The sequence below is a fragment of the Tachypleus tridentatus genome, chromosome 2 (assembly GCF_004210375.1).
Source record: "Tachypleus tridentatus isolate NWPU-2018 chromosome 2, ASM421037v1, whole genome shotgun sequence".
NCBI classification, from domain to species: Eukaryota; Metazoa; Arthropoda; class Merostomata; order Xiphosura; family Limulidae; genus Tachypleus; species Tachypleus tridentatus.
Window position 1 is genome coordinate 44,042,489 of NC_134826.1, and position 23,836 is coordinate 44,066,324.

The following is a 23,836-nucleotide window of genomic DNA, read 5'->3' on the forward strand; positions in this document are numbered from 1 at the left end:
GCCTTGGGAAGACGAGGGTATTTGAAGGTCATTTGGAGTTTGTGGGCCGTGATATCTCTTTTACTTTTATCTCGATACTCGAAGCCAAGACCAATGCGTTTGTTTGTGTCTTTAGCTGCGTCCCACAAAAACTCAATGTTGATATGTTTACCGCTTTGAAGAGGTTCGGTTTCTCCTTTGAGCTCAATGGAACGGCTGGGAAGACTCAATTTACCAAAAAAGTCTAGACCACGTTTTGATGATTCAACAAGCCTAGCTTCATAAGAGATGGTACGACGAGCTTCTGCATCCCACGTGAATTCAGTGGCATGACTAAAGTCTAACCAGGTGTTTTGATAGATGGTGTGAAAAATCACTTTTCTGGAGGGGATGTTACTTACAACTTTGAGTTCTATTCCATTTTCTAAGGATTTGGCATCAAGAGAAAAGTGAATAGCAGATAATGGAAGTTCAACATTCATATATCTGTGGTATCCCCACGATTCGTATATAGATGATGTTTGTACCTTTAAGACTTTTTGATTGTTGTAAGTTATTTCCATTTCAATTTTCATGTCATTTTTATTGACAACATTGTATTCAATATTAGCTTTCCTGATTATTTGGAAAGGAGAAGTAATCTTAAGCATTCCTGAGTTCCCTTCACTGTCCATTTTATTGTGAAAGTTGAAAACAATTCTCTGGTTGTTTCCCCAGCTATGCTGAAAGCTACTAAGAAACATTTCGGAAGAATCTTGAACAAGAAAGTTTGTTGCAATGGTTTCCAAACCTCGGAATGGTGTATTGATGGTGATATCTCCTTTCATATTAGTAAGGTTAAAGAACCGGAAAGAACCATCAACAAGTGATGTACCATCCTGAGGGCCTTTAAAGGTAATACGAATATTATAGTGTCCTTGTTCAACAGTGTAGGTTATACCGAAATTGTAGTATTCATAACCATGGAAAGGAGTAGTAACGGCAAATTCACTATTCCAGTTTCCAGGAGCAAACTTAATTGATGTAGAAAATTGTATTTGTGAATTTTGATTCCATTCATATCCCAAAGTTGCTCTAAGTTCTTGACCAGAGATTTTGTAAATGGAGAAAAACGAGTATTGTTTCTGTGGAAGTGTCAAAGTAAACCTGGGATTAACAAAAGTCAAGTCACGATTGTAATGTAGAGTAGTCAACAGTCTAATACTGTGATATCTTTGAATAGGGAGCTTGGAGTTGATGGATATATCATACATACCAGGGTTATGGCGAAATTTTCCAGCAACAGACATTTTTGGAAAAATGTAAGTAGAAGTTTGTATTTCAAGAGAGCCTTCTATGTTCTTGAAGTTTTCATTGAGAAGTTTGATGTCAGTTCTCACCATTTTCAAAATGTCAAAAGGAGTGTTAATCGTGAAGAAAGCTTCCAGTCCCTTCCATCCACTATTACGAATGTTTCCAGCTACACGAATTTCATTCTTAGGCGTTCTAATCAGAACGTTACCTTCCATAACTTCAAAGTTTTTATTCACAAAGCTACTTGTGACTGTAAGAGATCGAACATCGAACACTGGTGTTTGTATACTTACTATAATCTCTATTTCTGTATCATATAATTTTAGGATTCCTGAAGCAGTATGGATGGAATAAGGGGTGGTTAATTTGAAGGAAGTTTCTAATTCACGATCGTTATTGTTTATATATTTACACTCTATCTCGATTGAACGACTTTTTAAAAGCTTACTCTCGACATTTCCTGAAATTACAATGATATCTTTGCCGTATTCATATGCCATCTGCAAACTATGCTTATCCAGTTTGGTATCAAGGATAACATCCAATTTTGTTCTTTCAAATCTTTCACTTCTATAAATGGCACTAAATCTTAAAAGACCATTCTCAACAACTGGACTCTCTAAAGATCCCTCGATACTAAGTTTCTGTCGAGTTTTTTGGATACTTCCAGTGAAACGGTGACTAGTATAAGGTGTATAAAATCTTAAGACTGTATTGTACGCATTAGGCTTAGATGCCAGCTGTAGTTCTAGAGTTAATTGTTTGGTAGGAAGAAGAGAAGACTGAATTTCAAATAACAACTCCCTTGTGAGCTCCAAGTTTCTTAAAACTACTTTAGCTGTATGTGCTGAGCTCTCAATTGTCATTCTGACTGAAGCGTCAAATTGGTTAATCCAATCACTATTGATGTTAAGATTCATATCAATATTCGAAAATTTTAAGAATGGCAAATCTGCTTTCAAGTTACCTGTAATTTGACGATTTTTATAGTTGTTAAAGTCTCCAGAAATGTAGAACCGACTATTTCTGCTGCTTCCAATTATTGAAATTTGTTTTCCTTTCTCAGAACCCAGGAGGTTACCAGTTACTTCTAATGGGCTAATTGTTTCAAAAGGAGTAGTGAACTTTATACTACCCTCAATTTTCTGAGAATTTATACCATTAAAACGTCCTTCAATACTTATTTTATGGTTAGGATTTGGCATGTTAATATTTAACTTTGCTTCCAGATCCTGCTTGCTGAAAAGAACATTCATGTTATAGGTTTTACTGTTCCAGTTGAGAAGAGTTTTCATTGAAAATTCGTTGTCTACATTCTCGATGGTAGATGATAGTTTTATATTTCTGTATGATAAGAATGGGGTTTCTATGTTAGTTGTGAGTTCAGTTGGATAGAAATCATTGTGCTTAACATTTCCCATTACACTTATTTTCTTGCCAGGTGACCAGGTGGTTGTAAGAAATACATCAATTTCATTATGTTTATTCTGTAGGCGTCCATTCAATACTATGTCTTCATATCCTTGGAAAGACGTTCGAAGTATTAGTGTAGTAGAAAGCATATTACTTGTAATTTCGTAATCAGAGGAAAATTCAATTTTATCCTGAAGTCCCCACGTTATTGTGATCTGAAAATTTCCTTGTGTTTGTCTGATATTTGCCTTGGCTTCAGTGTGGAACGGTTTGTATCCTCGAAATGCACTAGTAAAAGAAATCGACGTTTCAAAATTGTCCTTTTCTTGACTAAACTCTGCATAAATCTTTATTTTCTGATCTCCAGGCCATTGCAAGGAAACTTCTGCACTTTTTGGGTTTTTGTCAGATGTGTATTTTCCATAAACAGCTAGTTCCTCAAAATTACTGATTGGACTTTTGAAAACTATATCAGCTTCCCCTTTTCTTCTGTCTGCAAACAATGATCCACTGATGAACACCTTACCATTATTTCTGGGGTCATATTCAACTGAGAGTTCACCAGTTCGCTTTCTACTGGCAAGATCATACTTTCCAGAAAGAGTGATTTTTTCGTATCCATAAAAAGGACTTGTGTAAATTATATTTCCTTCAACTTGTTGAATTCCATGACTTGCCAAACGTCCAGTTAGGGTGATTTGTTTGGAGTCATTCCACTTAATATTAAACCGTGGCTTATACTCATGGTTGTTATTCTCAAATGTAGTCTCAATTAACAGCGACTGGAGTATGTCAGATGGAGTGGTCAATTTAATTCGAGCCTGTATGTTTTGCTCGTATGTCTGGCGATCACTTAGAAACTCTATTATAATGCCAACTGGTGTCTGTCTGTTCCAGATAAAATTTGTATTGTGTTTAAAGGAACTTGAAAGGAAGGATTGTTCTGTTGTTGTTTTAACTGACTTGAGGCTCTCAAATGGAGTGAATATCTCTAGTTCAGACTGAAAGTTGTAAGCATTCTGAATTGTAAATCTATGAATTAGTTGTAAGGAATCTTGATTTTTGGAAGCTTCTAAGTGACTGTTGAATCTATCCAGTTGGTTGTTGTCATGGGCAATAGTTAGTTTTACTTTTTCATAGCCAACAAATGGAGTCGTGAATACAAGTGCAGCATCCAAACGTTGTCCATTGTAGCTGACTAAGTTACTTCCACTAAGATGCATAGTTATTTCCTGATTTCTATATCTTATTTTGCCAACAGTTTTCAAGCTGTCAGTAAACTTATGAGAGAGGTCGAGGGAAATGAGTTCAAAGTTACGGAAAGGTGTAGTGACCAAAAACTGAATGTTTGCATCAGATGAGGATCTAATTTTAACTTCAGTGCTGAAAGACGCCTTCTTTCTTGTAGGAAGACGAGCTTCAATGTTTGATTTAAATGAATGGCTGTAAATTTCACAGAAACCACTGATATCCATGTTTTCATATCCACGGAAAGAACTGGTAAAATATATTTTTCCATTAACATTTGTGTTGTAATATGTGTTTTTATTGGATCCCTGCATTCCAAACAAAACTCGGTTGTAATTCCAGTTTACTTCAGTGTCTATTTTAACATTCTTGCCATCATTGGAATAGAAAATCTTGGCTAAAGCAGATTCAAAGCCAGTAAAAGGTGTTATTGCTGTAGTTTTAATTGTAACTGTGTGTTTATTGTTCGTGAGGCTAAGCTTTCCGTCAAATTCAATGGCAATTTTCTTTTTAACATCCCACTGAAACTCAGCTTGTGACTGAATATGATTCTGATCTTGAGTGTGTAAAATAGAAGCAGAAATGGCTCGAAATGATGCAAATGGACTTGTAAAGTTTACTCCTCCACGAATGCCTGCACTGAGAAGAGATCCGAACACAGAAGCACTAATTTTTCTATTATATTCCCACTGGACTTCTAATCTATTAGATATATCAGAACTGTCCATATTATGATAGATGTCCATTTGCATCTGTCTCATGTTTGGATTGTTAAATTTCACAGAGCCTTGCAAGTAGGAACTAAGTTTGCTAATTCTGTATCGTCCTTCAGAGGTTAGTTTGGTTTGTCGAGAGTTTTGTTTTACTACAAGATTATTTTTCCATTCTTCACCATCATCACTGTGACTTAAGTGGACACCACCTTTTTGAAAGCCATCAAAAGGAGTTATAAAAGTGATGTCAGTGTTGATCTTCCGTCTGTTTGAATAGATGTAATAGTCAGCTTTAAGATCCATATTAATTTTACGACCTGGTTCCCACTCCAGATCGCCCTGGGTGTTCAATGTGAAGGGTCCCTTTGTTAGGTGACCCTCTATCCTGTTGTTGAAAGAGGCCTTAATTGTACGTTTGAGAATTTTCACATTGATAGTGCCTGTTTGTCTAGAAACTGCATGTTGATATTCAGAGTCAATGATGATTCGTTTTTCTTGGTTTCTATCAGCATCCCACTTTAAATCCAAAGAACCAGTTTTTATGACGTCGGTATTCTTCAGGTCAAAATTACCTAAGATACGACGGATTCCTTTAAGGTTGACATCTATATTTCCTTTCACAGTATTTTGGTTACTTTCAATAGCAGCAACAGTAGAGTAGGAGCCACCAGAGAAACTGACTATACCAGAAAACTTGTGGTTCCAAAGAGAACTAGTTGAATAATCAATTTGTACTCTGTACTTTTCTCTAGCTACTTCCGTATTGATTGCTATTGCATAGTCTCCTGGTGCAGCACTAACATAACCAGCAGCACTGACAGGGGTCGTGCGTGGAAGTACAATTTCAACATCAACTTCATGCCCTAGTTTATATTGGTTACTTTTGTTCTTATAGTTAGCTATGACTTTCATCTGCGATTCTTGCCAGTGTCCATCTATGGAAACATGATAATCATTACCATTGTTTTCAATAACCTCTCCAGTTAACCTCATCTCTCTTCCAGGGTATTTAAGCTGAGCATCAGCTCTTAGTTGAAAGAAACGGATGTGTTTTTTGCTCAGTTTTATACTCGATATGATCTCTTTTTCTTTGCTGTATTTGAGGTTTAAGGAACTAGAGAGAGAATTGGCATTATGAATATGTTTTAGGATCAGAGCATAATCGATGCTACGTTGGGGGTACTCGAATTTCAAACTAGCAGAGATTTGGCTATCGGCTAGTGACCCTTCATAATGGAGAAGTTGTTGGAGTTTCATTCTATGAATTTTGCCTCGACGTCCGTCACCACATGAAACATCAAACACATTTTCTAGATGCCCATCAGTATTCTGCATTTCCAAGCTTAACACAGTGGTGTAGTCTGGTACGGCTGTACTCTGAAATGTTATAGCACCAGTGTATTTCGTGAGAGAGTTTGCAGAGAAGTTTCGGAATTTGCCGGTGATATCAAAATTCTCACGTTTTCCTCCAAGAACCTGATAGTCGACGCTTAACTTGGTGATCACTCCTGACCCAATGTCAATATTCCCTTTAACGGTCGTATCTAAGATGTAGGAACTGATTTCGATCTCTCCTTCAAATCGGCCATGATTACTGACGTCAACATCCCCTATTGAAATGTAAATGTAATTTTAAAATAGGTCATGTTATCGTACATAATGTATGGTTATTACAAAAACATTTGAATGCTATAAAAGTGTTTAGTTTGGAAAATTTTAAGAATACTATAATTTCATGATATTGTTATCGGTAATAATAGCAAAACACTTCTTATTTGTAAACTTGTCGAAGTAATTAGTTAGAATAAATTGTTTTGACACGTGGTTAGATAAAGGTGATTGAACACACGTGTAGAAATGTGAAAGTTTGCGGTAAGCATTACGATTATTGTAAAGTTTTATTTACCAGTCTTATCCTGTCTTCTAAGTTCTTGTGTCAAGATATACTGACTCCAAGGGAGATTGGGACTTATTCAGCTTTCAGTAAAATTAATAATAAAAACAACAACCACGCAGTAGTCTTAGTAAATACAGACTTAGGTAAGTTTTTGTTTTGTTTTTATCCCAATACCTTTCAGTAAAATCGGTTTCTCTGTAAGGTCTTGGATCGTCAGTTGACCACTATATTTTTCACCAGACACAAGAGCTAAGTAGCCCTTGGCGAACACCAGGCGACGATTTGGGATTTTTATTTCGATGTAAGGTAACAATCGTAAGGACTTTCTGCTTTTTTCTGTACGAAGACTCGTTATAAACGAAAGTTGTTCCTTGTTGTCCATGGTAATTCGAAGGTCAACCTTCTTTTCCATTTCGTCGTTGTTGTATTTAGCTGAAATGAATTCACTCAAAGTGAGACCTGTGTCTCTTAACAAACTAATTCGTATTGCATAGATTTTGCTTCTTTCTTGTTTTAGTCGTTAATGTTGCGAAATCAGGCTTAATTATATATATCACACTACTTTTGTTTACCAAACATATCCTTTTTTATGACTCAGTAACACAGAAATTATACTACGCCACGTGTTCAGAGAATGTATTAAATACCATTTTTATTACCATTTACTTCAAATTTCTTGATGGGGCTTCTCAGTTTAAAGTCAAATGAATTTTCTTGTTGATTGAGCTGAATATCTAGGGTCATTTCACGGTCAACGGTAGAATGAGGTGTGTTGAAAGACAGAAGAACTCGGCGGATGTATTTTTCTGTGCCCACCTATTGAGTAAAAGTGATATTAAAACTCGAGTTCCACATCTTAAGTAAACTGTTGTTGTCTTGAATACTAAGGTGTAAAAATAGTTATATTATACTTAGTGATTTTGATAAACTTATCGAAAGATTCCGTCAACAATAATTTATGTTGATTATATTTATCAAAATAATCTATCAATAATAATTTATAGTCTTTATTAACTTATCAAAAGATTCCATCAAAAGTAATTTATGGTTTTGATGAATTAATCCAAAGATTCCATCAGTACTAATTTACAGTTTTGATTGATTTATCAAAAGATTCCGTTAACACTAACTGATGTGTCATATGATACTTTGCAAAAACTGCCTTAATTTAAAAACAACAGTACAAAGTGTTTTCGGAACCTCTGCAAACATTGAGAAGCAACTTTATCAAATTTCAATACGTGTTTTTTTATTCGACCTTAATGAGACTGGAAAGTGAACAAGTTACCTTTTCACTTCTGAAATTTGCTTCAAAGTTGTAACTTTCCAGAGTAGGATCAGTTTTTCGAAGAAGTAGTTTGATGGAAGCTGGACCACTCAAGGGAGACAAGAAAGCATCACTTCTTCTGCCATCTGTAACAGGAAAGCTCATCTCTCCACATAGCTCCATTCCAATCATTCGACCAAGATATTTACTTGTACACTTGTTGACTTCTGTCCGATCTTCTCGTCTACCTTTTTGTTCTTGTTTTTCGCCACCATGAACCAAGTATATCTTACTCCTGAAAGATATTTCATCATATATAATTTTAAACTAACTGTTTTAATTCATCAATACAACAAGAAAAAATACTAGAAATTTCAATATTTGTTTATTTAAGAAAATAAGTTTATAGAAACTAAAGTTTCTGAATTCTCTACATCATGTTATCTTGGACGAGTAAGTTTATAATATATCTAACATTTTCTTCCATTTAAACGTTTTTTTTTAATTTAAAAACTTGGCAGAACGTAGCGTATTTAGGCACCGAAAGAAGAAATTTCTGAAAAATAGAGAATACTATGTTGATAACTTACTCGATATCTACAATCTCGATGTTGTCACGAGGTACATTCATCTGCACATGCAACAGTTTGCCATCTTTAACCTCCACCAAGCCATCCATAACAGTAGAAGAATGAAGTACAGCAGCCACTTTAAGACCCGACTGTGCTACATTAGCATCCACTGTCATTAGAGTTGATATTTCGACGGCACCACTAGAAGGAAAAGGTGATATTTCTTAGAAATGCTGCATAGACACGTATGTTGTGTTATTTTCATAATAAACTAGTAACGTGTGTTTAAAATGCTACGTGAACACCAAATGAGAGCATAATGATTGACACTTTTTATTATAATTTTATTCTATTTGTTTAAAACTCTTAATATTCGTTCAGAATTGTGAATTTTTAAAGTTATAGGCAACATCAAGTTATGCTTAATTTATAACGTGTCTGAATCATAATTACTGAAGTACCCAGTAGCATAGCGATAACGTTAGAAAGAAGGTTTCGATACTCGTAGTTGGTCCAACACTGATAGCCTATCGTATAGCTTTGTGTTTAACTACAAAGAAGCAAGCTAACAAACACTCAACCAATAGATCATCTTGTTTGGACTGTGCTGGGATTTTGTAGTTTTCATATAGGGGTTATGTATCTAGCTACAGAAATGCACGTTGTTGGAGTAATTGAAAACATCAGAAAGCTCGTCTTCACTAAGCATATTCAAACTTACCCGATGATTCCATAACAATACGAATTGCTTTTGAATCAAAATATTTTCGCGGTGTATTAGGATGGGAGGAATTATGAAAGGATTTAAATAATCAGTTTAATCTTTGATTTTGTGTGAATGCACCTAAATAGAGCTATTTGGGCAACAAACGAAGGTTGTTTAATACTAAATAATATTGTAACTCTAACCCTAAATAATAAATCTCGGGAACAATTTTTCAAGGGTTATGCAGACAATTGTTATTTGATTTCGTCACTTTGAATAAAATATTAAACTGAACTATCAAACCTGACTAAAATGACGTAACTTGGACTGATGAAATATTATGTTGGATCACATCCATATTTGTAGGCTCAGTTTTACCTTGGTTGAAAGTGACCGTGTACGTCCACGTGCCTGATGGAGCGAATGTCAAACTTGCCACCCATTTTTAACCCAACGGTTGCAGTTCCGTTTACCGCCAAACGCAGTGGAAGACCACTGCTGGTGGGAATGGTGTAGGTTGTATCTAAGAACATAAAACTCTTTGTCAACTCCACATCTTGTTCTTTGGCCAGTTTCAGGAGCATGTCCAACAAGTTTCTTCCTGGAGTCATACTTTCGAATTCTTCGAAACGAGAATAGAACACTTCGTTTCCAAAAACTTTCATATAGATGGAGCCAGAAGTGTCTTTTGGTGATTCTGAAGTGGATTTGTACTGAAAACAAAGAAATATTAAAACTTAATACACTGTGGTACAAATGAGGGACGTGTTACATTAAAGGTTAAGCCTAATATGTTTCTGTATATATTTAAAATAAGCTTTTTACTATAAAATGTAAACAATCTTTAAAGAACACTTATTTTCTAATATTATGTGAAACATTTATATCACTTTGTATACCACTGGATACCCTGATTTCAGAAATATGAAGTAATATGGCTATATACCTTGAAAATGTTAAAACTGATCCAATAATATAAATATTATTAAACAATATTTGAGGTCCAAATGTTTACAACGTGTAGTTATAAGTTTGTGAAATTACACTTTATATCAGTTTTTTTTCTAGTCTACAAGTTATAATGAAGAGTAATAAAAGAGCCCTTTGGGCCCGATATCAAACCTCTTTGAACACAGTGGTATGATTTTAACGAGCCAATAAACATACACAAGTTATCACTTCACATTGATTGACAGTCTGATTGTAACTCGTGGATGTGCCATGTGTTTAAGACATTTCTGGAAACTTAACTTTAAAAATATATTTAAATTGATCATATTTGTTCAACATTCTCAGAAACGTGTTGTAAAAAAATTTCTGCCCAAGTGATGAACTACTTTTTACAATCTTTGTCAATTTATTTCACCATATGACTGTCACTATAGTCTTGTATAACATTCATATTATTAGTATAATTACTCTTGTTTGAATCAGTCTGTTAATAAATCAATCACTCTGAACCGATTGGTCTATTCCTTGTTTTTAAAAGGTTTTCACTTTTGCACATTATTATACTGTAAATCATTTGAATTAATTTATACGCAGGTAGGCCAGGTAGTTAGAGTGTTGGACTCGCAATTTGAGAGTCATGGATTCGAGTCCCCGTCATACCAAACATGCTCGTCCTTTCAACCGTGTGGGCGTTATAATGTGACGGTAAATCCCACTATTCGTTGGTAAGAGAGCAGCCCAATAGTTGGTTGTGGGTGGTGATGATTAGCTGCCTTCCATCTAGACTTACAATGCTAAATTATGGACGGCTAGCATAGATAGTTCTCGTGTAGCTTTGCGCGAATTCAATATAATAAAAATAATCTATAAGAAAACGATGAATGTTTAAGAAAAGAGAAAGTCACATCTTACCATAGCACTCAGTTTGTCAATTATGTTATCCTTAGTGGATCGCTTTCCCCGGACTTTTTTCAACATCTTCTCGATATTTGTTTGTGGAAAGTAGCCCTCAGGACCAAAGAATCGTTCAACTAGTTCTTCCATACCTTGCATTCGTCCACCAATCTGAATGTGTAGAAAGCAGATAACGAAAACAAATCACTTTAAGATAATAAAATAATGAACTAGACAGATTTCCCCTTTCAAAAAAAAAGATTAAGAGGGGATTATTTACAGTAAAAAGTGAGTGAGTACTCAAATATTAGAGTTTATTTTTTAAATAAAAATGTTATTAAAGAAAGGCAGTAACAACAAGTGAAGTTTGATTTATTTATGAGATGGATCAGACAAAAGGTAACTGTTATAGTAAGAGCTCCTCAGAGGCTCAACTGTATGTCTGCGGAGTCACCTCGCTAGAAACCGAGTTTCGATACCCGTTGTGGGTAAAGCACAGATAGCCCATTATGTGGCTTTGTGCTCAATTCCAGACAATCAAACAATGTTACACTACGATGCGAAATTAAATAGTTCCTTTATTTACTAATTATTAACGTAAACTGCTTTATTAAAACTAAAAAATCATCATGATTTGATAATAAATTTGCACACTAGGGGCTACTTAAAGGAAATATAATAAAATATTAGGAAGTGGCTAGAAAAGTGTTGATAATCGTATCTGCTGACGTTACCTCGAAGAGATTTAAACTGTTCCCGAAAACGTCAACAGTGAAGTTCACCATTCCTGAGCGTGGGAGGTAGGATTCAGGTGTAAAGATAACGTCACCATCTACATGAACTCCAGTATTAATGGTATCCATGAAGAAGGAGCCTTCGAAGTACCGGGAGAATTTCCGGATATCGGAGTTAAACTTATTCATAAAATGAACATTCATGAGTATTTGTCTGACGTCCTCTTTGAAGGGGTGGGAAGTTTTCTGCATGTTGGTCAGGTGTGTCCACACAAATGAGCCCACTAAATTATATATATATATATTATAACCATAAATAGGCTGTATATTTTTAAAAGGATCCTAGGATAATAGCTACAACTCGGGATTATAAAATGTATCCTAGGGTTTTGAAATTAAATAATGACCATAAATTTTTAAGCCATAAACAAAACACATTAAAATTAAACAAAATACGCTACATATTTTTAAAAGGCTGGGGTGAATGTATTTATAACAATCAGGTATATATGTTGTATACATTTAATGTATGTTAAGCGTTTAAAATCCTACATAATAAGTACATGCTTAACTATTATTATTTTTATTACTTGAATAACTTGTTCAGGTTCTTTTCCCACTCTGGAGAGTACAAATGAAGCATTCTTGGACAACAATTAATGTTGTAATTTAATACCTTTTACTGCTCTATTTTTTGTATGCATTAGTGGACTCACCTTGCTTAGCTACTTCTTTCTCTAGCGTCTCTTTAACGTTGTTGATGACGTCAAAACTAGGACAGCGCATCACAGCCATATAAGCGGCAATACGAACTTCGATGTTCTCATTATAAGTGGTATAAATTTTCACGAGGTTATCCCGCTAGAACAGAGATACAAAACATAATTTGCACATCAGTTTATGAATATTATCGACTGTTGTCATAGCTTCGTGGTTGGGGCGCTCAAGTCGTAATCGTTAGGGTTGCAGGTGTGAATACCGTCACCGAACATGTTTATCCCTTCAGTAATAAAGGCGTTATTATATGACAGTCAATTCCCCTACTTATTGGAAAATAGTAGTCTAAGAGTTGTATGGTGGTGTTGGTGTTAAATTGTTTCGTTCTAGTCTATCGCTAATAAATTGGGGATAGCTTTCGAACAGTTTTGTGCGAAATGAAAATTATAGATATTATCATGTATAGCTTACATTTAAACTGACATACATACATATAATGTTTATTACTGGTTTAAACTTCTGATTTAATTCATTTCAAGCTTTAGACTACTTTTAGTCATTCGTTTGAACAGCGGTAAGTCTACAGATTTACAACTCTAAAATCAGGGGTACGATTCTCCCTCTGTGGATACAGTAGATAGTCCGGTGGGAGTTTGCTATAAAACATGCACTATTTTTGTGTTTTGGAACATATGTATATCTACAGATTTTTGAACACTTGTTAAAAAAGTTTCTAAATATCGGGCCATTTTGATTTTAACCAGTAAAAGGTTTTAATGTGTATATGGTAAAAAAATTAAAATGTGTTAAAAAAAAAGTTAGATATATGTTTGTGTATGAGAAAGATCTATTTATTCTTATAACGCATCATTTCAGATGTTCTTTACAAAAAGATTTAAACTTTATACCAATGCCTCGTTATTTTTATTTCAATGTCCCTAAATCAAAATGCGTGTCGTTGTTGTTTTCTGCCATATTCTTCTGCTTTTTTTTTGTATTTAGTCAATGCTTTCTCTGCACTAAAACGATTAAGAAAGTGTTTTAAAATATCTGTCAGGTATTAAGTACATAGGCTTACCGAGACACTACATGAGAAGCGACGATAAGCCTGTATGGCAGTAAGCCTGATTTCAGTGTCCAGCTGAGGATTAGAATAACAATCTTCAATAGCTTCCATCACACCATCGTCTACTCCGATATTTCCGATAGCTTTGAGAGATAGTAAAACCTAAACCCAAATATGTCATTTAAACCATTTTAAATTTCATATTTTGTATACTTTTGAAAACAAAAAATACTTTTTTGCATCTTATTGAATATATCATGTTTTTACAAACACCTTTAAGGAAAATAGCCTATTTTAATAATTCTGTATAATTACATTGAATGTTATTTTTCTAAAATCTAATTTCAATAAAGAAAACCAGATATTATGCATACCGTTTGAGAATCTTGGGCAATACATTTATTTCCTAGTTTCTCAACCAGACGTCGCACCAGTCGTTGCACTTCTGGTACGCTACCACATTCGCTATGAGTTCGACAGAAAGTGTGAGCGAGGGAAGACACGTATAGGATGGCTTTGCCAGAGGTCCCGTCAATAATATGCTTAAAAATAAGGAAAAATAATTCTAATGTGTGGTAATCCTGGCATTTCATGTCATATGGGATTGCTTATTCATCCGACTGCAACATCTGATATGTGAATATCAATAATCAGAACAAAGCTTAGCATGGTAGTTAATAACTCTACGTAAAATGTAAGTGTCAGAGTATGTTAATATTCAAGTAAAGACACTTCATTGCATGGTTGTGTTTGTTAAAGCGATTGTCGTGAATTTGGGGTTTATTTAGAGAAAATTATAGTTAGATTTAATAACACAGATTGAAGTTTTATTCCATCTGACATGTAAAGGAAAAAAAAACAACAACTTACAACGAGTTCTCCAATCATTTCAGCTGTCGGTTTTGCTACAAAAGCCATGGAAGAGAGCCACATGTCGGTTTCAGCATCGGAAATTTCTTTCTTTGTGATGAGTTCCCTGATCAGACGGATTGAGGCTGTGGACCCAACCACGGGAATAGCATCCGTAATGAACTGCCTAGTGACCAGACAAAAATATTTCACGTTATCGAATTTGCTCTTAATAATTATGCATTCATTAAGATCGCAAATCCTTATTAACTTTGTATAATTAACGAATTAATTTTACTACAAAAATCTTCAGTTTTAAAAATCAAAATTTATCTAATTCGGGAGAAACAGCAGCAAATCACCTGAAATAAAAAAAATTCTGAAGATTTACAAAACAAATCTTAAATTCAACAGTTGAAACGTGAGCGATTCTAAGTTTTGTTTTAATATCTACATTATTGTAAATTGTTTATTAATTTAGTATTGTATTAGCAAAATGTGATTTCACACACCAGAATTTTTACATGAGTTTGAAAGAAATTATATTAAAATATAACTTCAGAATCTCGCCATCAGAGGCTTAGAGTAAAATTGTCAAAATCGCTTAAGTCATTTTTTAGCACTAATTAATGTGACAGTTGGGAATTGTTTAGATTACAAAGCCCTACATGGCCAGGTGGTTAGGGCGCTTGAGTCGTAACCTGGGATCGCGGATTCGAATCCCCGTCACATGAAATATACTTGCCCTTTCAGCAGCAGGGGCATTATAAAGTAACGGTCGTTCACACTATTTGTTGGTAAAAGAGTAGTCCAAGAGTTGTCGGTGAGTAGTGATGACTAGCTGCGTTCCTTCTTATCTTACATTATAAAATTAAGGACTGCTAGCGCAGATAGCCCTCTTGTAGCTTTACATGAAATTCAAAGCAAACAAAGCTCCTGTAATAATTTTTGTTTTAGATTTCAAGGTGCACGAGACTGACCTGGAGTTTTTGTTTCCATTACAAATGCTGTCAGCACGCTGATAGATGGAATACAGAGACTGATAATCAAGTTCGCGGAGTTTGTACACCAGGCGAGCGAATTTGGCGGGAACTGATGGACGAATATCATGTCTAGCTGCTTCACAGATATCAACCAGCGTTTGTTCTGCTTCTCGTCCCTTCACGTGATTTGTTGGTTCAGAGTAACCGTGGTCGAAAAGGAGGTCATGACGGGTAGGTCGGTAATCTGTGACATAAAGTGATAAAGAGAGAACGTTAGTCTGTGTGACATTGTAACGCAATAAGATTTATAACATTTGTAACATTATATACTGATTGGAGCGGTTTGCCAGTCTGTATTATACCACTCATCTGGCTATCATGGTCTGTCAGTTTGTATTACATCACCAACCTGGTTGTCATGGTTTGTCTGTTAATATTACACCACCAATCTGTTTGTTATGGTTTGTCTGTTAATATTACACTACCCATCTGGTTGTCATGGTTTGTCAGTTTCCATCATCATCTGTCCAATATTTACTAAATTATATACTAGGGTTTATATACTATCACCTTTTACAACCTTATTAATTTTATCGGCAAACAAATAAAGGTTTCTAGAAACAATTCTCCTCGCATTAATTCATAACTCAGCCTTTATAGCCTTGTTGGTGTAAAAAGTTATATCACAATAGATTATCTGGACAGCTTGACTCGTTTCTTTTTAAGAACGTACTGTAAAGTGTTTATCTTCTTCTAACTTTATCAATAATAGTGTAAACTTCTTCCATATTTTTCTTTATTTTTCAGAATAAACCAAGATAAAAATAGAGAAAAAATACTAAAGGGTTTGTTTACTTACAGAAATATGTTTCAGTATATAAATGTGGGACTTACCATTGCCAGTGAAAGACCCTTGACGTTGGCTGTTGAAGGTAAGTGTTTGGATGGATTTTGTAACGGCACTCTTGTCATGGTTGGAGAAAGGTTTGAAGACGTGCTGCTCCGTACATGTGACTGAATACAGTTTGTCGTTACTGAAGGACTGTTCACAGTTCTGGGTGCCTTTCAGTAAAGGAAGTGACTTCTTTGGCTGTAGATAGATAACAAAGCTTTGTGATATTTTGGGTTTATAAAGATGGTAAAGTCTGTAATTTGACTATAAAGAGATAGCAAAACTTAGCTAAATTTTGTACGTAGAAATAAATAAACTATGTTATAATGAAGTAAAAGTAGGGACATGAGGAGTATTAAATTATAATTACGAGTTTCTTTTATTTTTGCTGTATATGTGTACGTTTACAGTAAAACGAGTTTATCCGTAATTACAAATCATTACATATTCTTTCACTGATTCAAGTTACCAACAACTGTGCTCATTACTATAGTGTGTAGCTAAATGTTTGATGTTATAAAAAGTGCAACTTAAACAACACTGCACGACTTATTCTATATCATCCATTACTGAACCTGGTATATTTTGCTACTGTTTAAAATACGGTAATTCTGAAAAGTGTAATAGCATCTAAATTAACGTTCTGATAACAATACTTACAACCTCTGAGTTGTACAACGTGGGCTATGAATTAACGTTCTGATAACAATACTTACAACGTCTGAGTTGTACAACGTGGGTTATGAATTAACGTTCTGATAACAATACTTACAACGTTTGAGTTGTACAACGTGGGTTATGAATTAACGTTCTGATAACAATACTTACAACGTTTGAGTTGTACAACGTGGGTTATGAATTAACGTTCTGATAACAATACTTACAACGTCTGAGTTGTATGGCGTGGTTTGCATCGCACTATCGATGCTTTCCCTATTAACACACGTTAACAGGTTTTTACGCTTCTCTACGTTGACTTTGTACCATCCACGTCCCATCGCCATGTATTCGACCTCGCATTTACCGGCGACATCAGTCTATGAAAAGGAAACAAATAAAATGTTAGATCATGTTTACACATTTAGACTAAAATATCTTTAAGACATCTGAATCAGATATCTATGGCTTCAAGTTCTTCTACACTTTACAAAATGTCTCACATCTCTTTCTTCCTCTAGGCAAAGTGACCAGTTCTGTGAGAACATCTTAACTTGGTTTGTTATCAAGAAAAATTTAGTTTCTTTTTTATTCTGTCTCATAGTTTTGTAAAGTACTTTATTTACATCCACATAAGTGTTTTCCTAATGTGATGTAAAATTTTTCTTTATTTAGCATAGTATATTTTTTAAAAATATTTCTTGTGATATTATTCATTATTTCACAATCAAAACTATGAAATACTCTGTATTTATGAAACCTATGAAACAGACCCTTTGTTTTAACGGAAGTTCTACACTCCGTATTCTATTTCTATTCTAAATTTAAACACTTTCTGAAACAGCTAAGAAACGTAAAACTTTTTTCCTGGAGTGATATAAATATTTTCACATTTAATCTGGGCAGTAAGAGTAGTAGTTACGCTTTGGTTACATCTGTGATGAAAACAGAAATCCATTTATCACTGTAAAATAACTGAAGTTTTTAAAACATTGTACAAAGTTAAAATTTAGGGCTCGATACTCGCGGTGTGCGCAAGGCAAATAATCCATTGTGTTGTGTAGCTGCACACTTAGGAAGACAAGAAACAAATCATTGAAGTTGTAATGTTTGGTATAAGGGTTGAGTCTCTGGGTGGTTCAGTGGCAGATCTGAGGATTTATAACTTAAAAACAAAACCGGTTTTCGATACTCGTGATGAGTATAACACAGAGCCTATTTTGTATCCCTGAGCTCAACAAAACACACAAGAAAAACAAACAATTTCTTAACTGCTTAACACGATATGTAAAAGTGGTTTTGATTCGTTTATTTCCTTACTTCCGTAGTGTTTTCACTGGTGAACAAATCATTCATAGAGGTCTGGAAGGCAGACAGCACGCCTCTCTTGATGTTTAACACCCACGTGGGCTCGTTCTCAGTGGGACATAGAGTGTCTATAGTGCCGTCTTGAAATGAAAAGCGTAGAGTGTTCTGTTCCAGTTCTCTTCTGAAATCGGCAGTCCCAACAGCTATACGGCGATAACCAGGGTTTTTTGGGTCGGACTGTTCCAAACTAACCCGGCGGAGCTGATGAAGTAAAATTATTAAACGTGAGAACACATATTACCTCTCTCCAAATAGTGGCATTTCTTCTTAATAAACCTTCAGTTCAAGAGTGTTTTGTAACTTTTTGACATTAATTTACTCAACCCATTTAAATAAAATGAGGTTTTATGTAAATAATTATAACTGGCACAGTGGTATGTCTGCTGAACTATAACGCTAGAAACCGGGTTTCGTTACCTCAGATGGGCAGCGCACAGATAGCCAATTGTATAACTTTGTGCTTAATTTCGAACAAAGAAATTATGAAAATAATTATGACTGTTTTGCTTTTCAAGCAGACAGAAGGAATGAAATGATGTGGTTTTGCTGTAGGAAGTGACGTTAGTTCGCTGTAAAATTCGTAAGAAATGATAAGACTTTAATAACATATTTCAAAACAGTTGTTTATTTTTTTTAAAAAAGACTAATATGCTTTAAAAGGTTTTTTTACTGTAATACGAAATTTATTGATTTTTTAATACATATTATTTTTTTTTTCAATATACAAGTCTAGTGATGCTATTACACTATAGAGGTCTCTTCGCGAGACAAAAAACAACAACTTACAATTCATTTTCAAATTCTTTTATAAAGATTTAACTTAGCGGTTTCAAATTGTTTCAAGTAAATATATTTTATAGTTGTGATACACTTTGATATTTGACCCGGCATGGTCAAGTGGTTAAGGCGCTCGACTCGTAATCTGTGAAGGCATTATAACGTGACGATTAATCCCACTATTTGTTAGTAGAAGCGTAGACCAAGAGTTGGTGGTGATGACTAGCTGTCTTCCCTCTAGTCTTACACTGCTAAATTAGGTACGGCTAGCGCAGATAGCCCTCGTGTAGCTTTGCGCGAAATTCAGAAACAAATAAACTTTGATATTTAATTTGTGAAATAAATTTATTATATATCAAATACTGTAAATCTAGAATACTGAATTTTGTTTTCAAACATTTTACGAAAAAAACATTAACAGTTTGAAGTCGTTCAGCGAACGAATGAAGTGCGATATGAAAGAAACTGATCAGTTATCAGTGATAACTATGATGTAAAACTAATCAGATAACCGTGATGTGAACGCAAACATACATAAAAACAATTGAAGGGTAAATGAAAGTGACTTTTAGGAATGAAAGCTAAAGCACAAACATACAAATATGTTTTATGAATACATCATACCTGAAGAGAGAAATCACACTTAGACAGAGCCTCGATCTCAACCTGTGCCTTGATATACAGCTGAGACTTTTCACTGGCTGTTCCTTGTAAGGTCGTTACCGTATGGGATTCATAATCGTACACATAAGTTCTGCCGGGGTCGTAGTTGAACTTCTTGGTCTCTGTAATGAGACAGGTGAACAAATGAGTAATTATGAAGATATTAACAAATTAAGGTTACTTGTAGTTTCAACAAAGCAAATTGAACTTAATTTAAGTGTCTTTTTAAGTTAATTTTTATTATTATTATTAATCGTCAATTACATCATCATTTATAAATTTTTGCTATTACATATTGAACTTAATAAAAACAGCCCTTTTAACTTATATGATACAAGATCTATAAATTTATACTAACCCGTACAATGCCTAGCACATTGCCCTCTGGTAGGTTCCAGTGGAACTACAAGCGAAAGAGAGAAGGAATTATTATTAGAATGAATTATAAATATTAGATATAAATGCAAGAAATAATTCTATTTTTAACACAAATGGAAGTCCGTAGAAGTTCCATCTCGTTATATACTTTCAAGTTTAATAAAGCACAATAAGCTTAAACAGTGAGATTTCAGAAAAGGAGTGACATCTGTTGAAGTTTTACAAAATGTACATATTCTTAATTTGCAAAAATTAATTACAGTTTTACAGGCTTACTGTCAAATTTTAACTTGTGTGTTTATCTTAAGTTAAAAATGTTTATAAAATTGCTAAAACATAATGTGACGTATTTTTGACATTGGAATGGTGAAGGAAAATATTTACTTTAAAAACATTTCTTCTTCGTTTTAGTTAGAGAGATTCAATATCAGTTAATTATTATTATAGCTCTTTCACGATACGAAAGCTCAGCTAATATTACTTATCTAAATTTATAACTGTGTTTATAATTGTTTACAATGAACTAAAATCCGTCAAATACTAAACACAAAGTGCTTTTAAGCTCAGGAGTGTGACGCTAATATATTCACATTTAACCGTCAAAATCAACGAATAGTTTATTCGGGATCGTATGGAAAAATATACGAGCAGAAAACGATTCCAAACTAGTTTTTACGTGTAGTCATAACACAAAAACGAGTTTTGTTAACAGAACTTGAAGAACGATCGACCTATGATTAACTGAAGAAGTTTCTGGAATAAACATTAGCTGTTTAATAAACTCAACAAGCTAATGCAGGGAATTATTAACTTATATTAAATCTGTGAAGTTACTAGAAGGAAAGATGAGCTTATGTTGAAATTTGTGAATTTATGCTCAAAATAAATTATTGCAAGTCCAAAAGTTGAAAGAAAAATTTAGTTATTTTGATGACGAAAAACCCACTTGAAGTAAAAATGTATCTCAGAATGTCTCGTATGGGTATTAAAACTCTTACACATAAAGCAGGTTAACCTGAATATGACCTAGGAAGGTCGAAACGTTGTTCTCTGGCCAAGCGCGTAAGGTGTGCGACTCGTAATCTGAGGGTCGCGGGTTCGCGCCCGCGTCGTGTTAAACATGCTCGCCCTCCCAGCCGTGGGGGTGTATAATGTGACGGTCAATCCCAGTATTCGTTGGTAAAAGAGTAACCCAAGAGTTGGCGGTGGGGGGTGATGATTAGCTGCCTTCCCTTTAGTCTTACACTGCTAAATTAGGGACGGCTAGCACAGATAGCCCTCGAGTAGCTTTGTGCGAAATTCCAAAACCATACCAGACGTTCTGAAATACAAAAATTTAGTTAACTTCAAGAAGACTAAATATGTTAGATACTTAAGACACATAAGATATGAAAGTCAGAGCTTTAAAAACAAAATAATAAATACGATTAATATTCTTGGCTAAAAGCACATAGACTGAAGATTTTTTTTACATTTATTTTAATTATTACATTTTGAATTTTATATCTGAGATTTACGAAGCAAAAATGAGCGTCTGCAGCCTAGCGTGATTTCATAACGAACGTCGAACGTTAGGCCTTGTTTGTCTGCAGTTTTGCTAAACGCGATACCAGAAGCGCAGAAAAACATTTGGATATAAGAAACGATAACAGTAACTTAAAACACAATACTAATTGTTTAATGACTATATTACAGACTTATTTTATTTTAACCAAAGATAAAAAAGGACCCGCAAACCTCTTAAATATTAAATAGAATTAATTAATTGTGTTTTTTGTCAATTAGACATACATAATTGTTTTTTTTTAGGCTTAATAAAATAAATATTATGTTCTTGAAATAACAAAAGCATGTATTGAGCATAAGTCATTCATTTACCAGAATAAACAAAACTAAATATTTAGTTGTATAATAAAAAAGTGGTTTAAAACTCCATAATAGCGTTCATTTGCCTAATACGAAGATTAATAACTTGAATATATTTTTAAATTTATTCAAAATAAACTAAATTTATTTCTTAGGTCAGCGAGGCCGACCATGGCCAAATGGGTTAAAGCGTTCGACTCGTAATCTGAGGGTCGCGGGTTTGAATCCCTGTCGCACCAAACATGCTCGCGCTTTCAGTCGTGGGGGCGTTATAATGTGACGGTCAATCCCACTATTCGTTGGTAAAAGAGTAGCCCAAGAATTGGCGGTTGGTGGTGATGACTAGCTGCCTTATCTCTATTCTTACACAGATAGCCCATTGTGTAGGTTTGTGCTTAACACAAAACAACAACAACAATTAACTGTAACCTAATCGCTCGCGCTCCCGAAGATATCATTTGAGCCTTCTGGGGGACTGCGCCCCACACTTTCAGAAACACTAACTTAAGAAACTGCTTTATTAATACGAAGTATTATCCGAATTATAATGTTACTGTTGTTTCTTTGTAAAAAAATAATAACATGAATATGTAAAACTAGTAACGTTCTACTTCTATTGTTATTCCACAGTATTTAGCGTTAAGATATTAAACATATTAAAATATTTTTTTTATTGTCAAAAAACTTACCAGCAACTGCACTTGCTACGAAGGCGAAAGCTAGGAGAACAGACTTCATGGCCGCAAATTTTAAAAGCGGCTTTTTTGGCTTAATTCTCCGTAACAATGTACGTATCATCATCTTTTCGTCCTTTTATACCATCCAGGATGTCCAGAGTTCGCTTTAAAACAGTGATAATTGCCAGATTGATAAGATAGACGACAGCAACTCACCTACGAATACATACACAAACACACGCAAACAAAACTCTCTGTGATGTAGTATGTGATTTGAGGGTTCAGAAAACAGAGAACACTGTTACAGAATCCACCCTGCTTGGAAACTGATGTCGTTATCAGCTGTTATTATGAACCCTTCAACTTGGTTGTGGTTCCGCTATTATCGAATAGTCATCGATACAATCGCTTTTATTTTATATGTACATTCATTAGCATGCACGACGGCCTCTAGACGTAACTACAGACAGCTGTTCTCTGAAACTGTCGAATTAAAATGATAGTTATACTTTCTGCTGTATTATTTGGTTAGTGATATTATACTATTATGGGCAATAAACCGTAGTAGAAAGCCTCTATTAATTTGAAAGAAAGAATGTACAATCATTGTTGTCATAGTCTTTCCTGATAATGCCGAAAAATGAGTTATTGGAACAAAATATTTAGATGTTCGTGCTTTATGTAACTATATAAAATGAAGATGTTTGTTTGTTTTTTGAATTTCGCGCAAAGCTACTCGAGGGCTATCTGCGCTAGCCGTCCCTAATTTAGCAGCGTAAAACTAAAGGGAAGGCAGCTAGTCATCACCACCCACCGCCAACTCTTGGGCTACTCTTTTTTACCAACGAATAGTGGGATTAACCGTCACATTATAACGCCCCCACGGTTGATAGGGTAAGCATGTTTGGCGCGACGGAGATGCGAACCCTCGACCCTCGGATTACGAATCGAACGCTTTAACCCATCTAGCCAAAATGAAAATAAGTGAAACAATATTTTACCTTTGAATTGTGTTTTTGAAGAAAGAGTCTGTTAACTTGAAGATGTCCAAAGAAGGTCTAAACGTTCTTATGTACTTGATTTTAATTAAAGTTTTAATAATCATACTAGCCGTTTTGAGAATACATTTTTACTTCAAGTGGGTTTCTTGTCATTATGAAGAGTCTGAATTCCCCCCCCCCCATAGAATTCCCCAACATTAAGTTACCAAGTAATTGATGCACTTATGACTTTTGTGAAAAGGGGAAAATTAAAAGCCCTATTAGATTAAAATGGA

At 34.6% G+C, this 23,836-nt stretch overlaps 1 protein-coding gene across 2 annotated transcripts in view; it reads right to left on the minus strand.

The window, feature by feature from the left end:
* The window catches only part of LOC143242367 (uncharacterized), a 37,382-nt gene extending 14,683 nt beyond the window's left edge, over nt 1-22,699 (minus strand). For both annotated transcript variants that reach the window (XM_076485732.1, XM_076485726.1), the window contains exons 1-19: nt 22,573-22,699; nt 19,998-20,042; nt 19,601-19,761; nt 18,152-18,400; nt 17,059-17,211; nt 16,177-16,372; nt 15,280-15,526; nt 14,321-14,486; nt 13,825-13,992; nt 13,463-13,612; nt 12,384-12,528; nt 11,668-11,951; nt 10,952-11,104; nt 9,467-9,801; nt 8,401-8,583; nt 7,832-8,105; nt 7,203-7,359; nt 6,718-6,975; nt 3-6,256 (exon numbers count right to left, since the gene is read on the minus strand). In XM_076485732.1, coding sequence (XP_076341847.1) covers nt 3-6,256; nt 6,718-6,975; nt 7,203-7,359; nt 7,832-8,105; nt 8,401-8,583; nt 9,467-9,801; nt 10,952-11,104; nt 11,668-11,951; nt 12,384-12,528; nt 13,463-13,612; nt 13,825-13,992; nt 14,321-14,486; nt 15,280-15,526; nt 16,177-16,372; nt 17,059-17,211; nt 18,152-18,400; nt 19,601-19,761; nt 19,998-20,042; nt 22,573-22,684 — 9,690 coding nt within the window. In that variant the 5' untranslated portion in view covers nt 22,685-22,699. The remainder of the gene's footprint in view (nt 1-2; nt 6,257-6,717; nt 6,976-7,202; nt 7,360-7,831; nt 8,106-8,400; nt 8,584-9,466; nt 9,802-10,951; nt 11,105-11,667; nt 11,952-12,383; nt 12,529-13,462; nt 13,613-13,824; nt 13,993-14,320; nt 14,487-15,279; nt 15,527-16,176; nt 16,373-17,058; nt 17,212-18,151; nt 18,401-19,600; nt 19,762-19,997; nt 20,043-22,572) is intronic.
* Between the last annotated feature and the right edge of the window lie 1,137 nt (nt 22,700-23,836).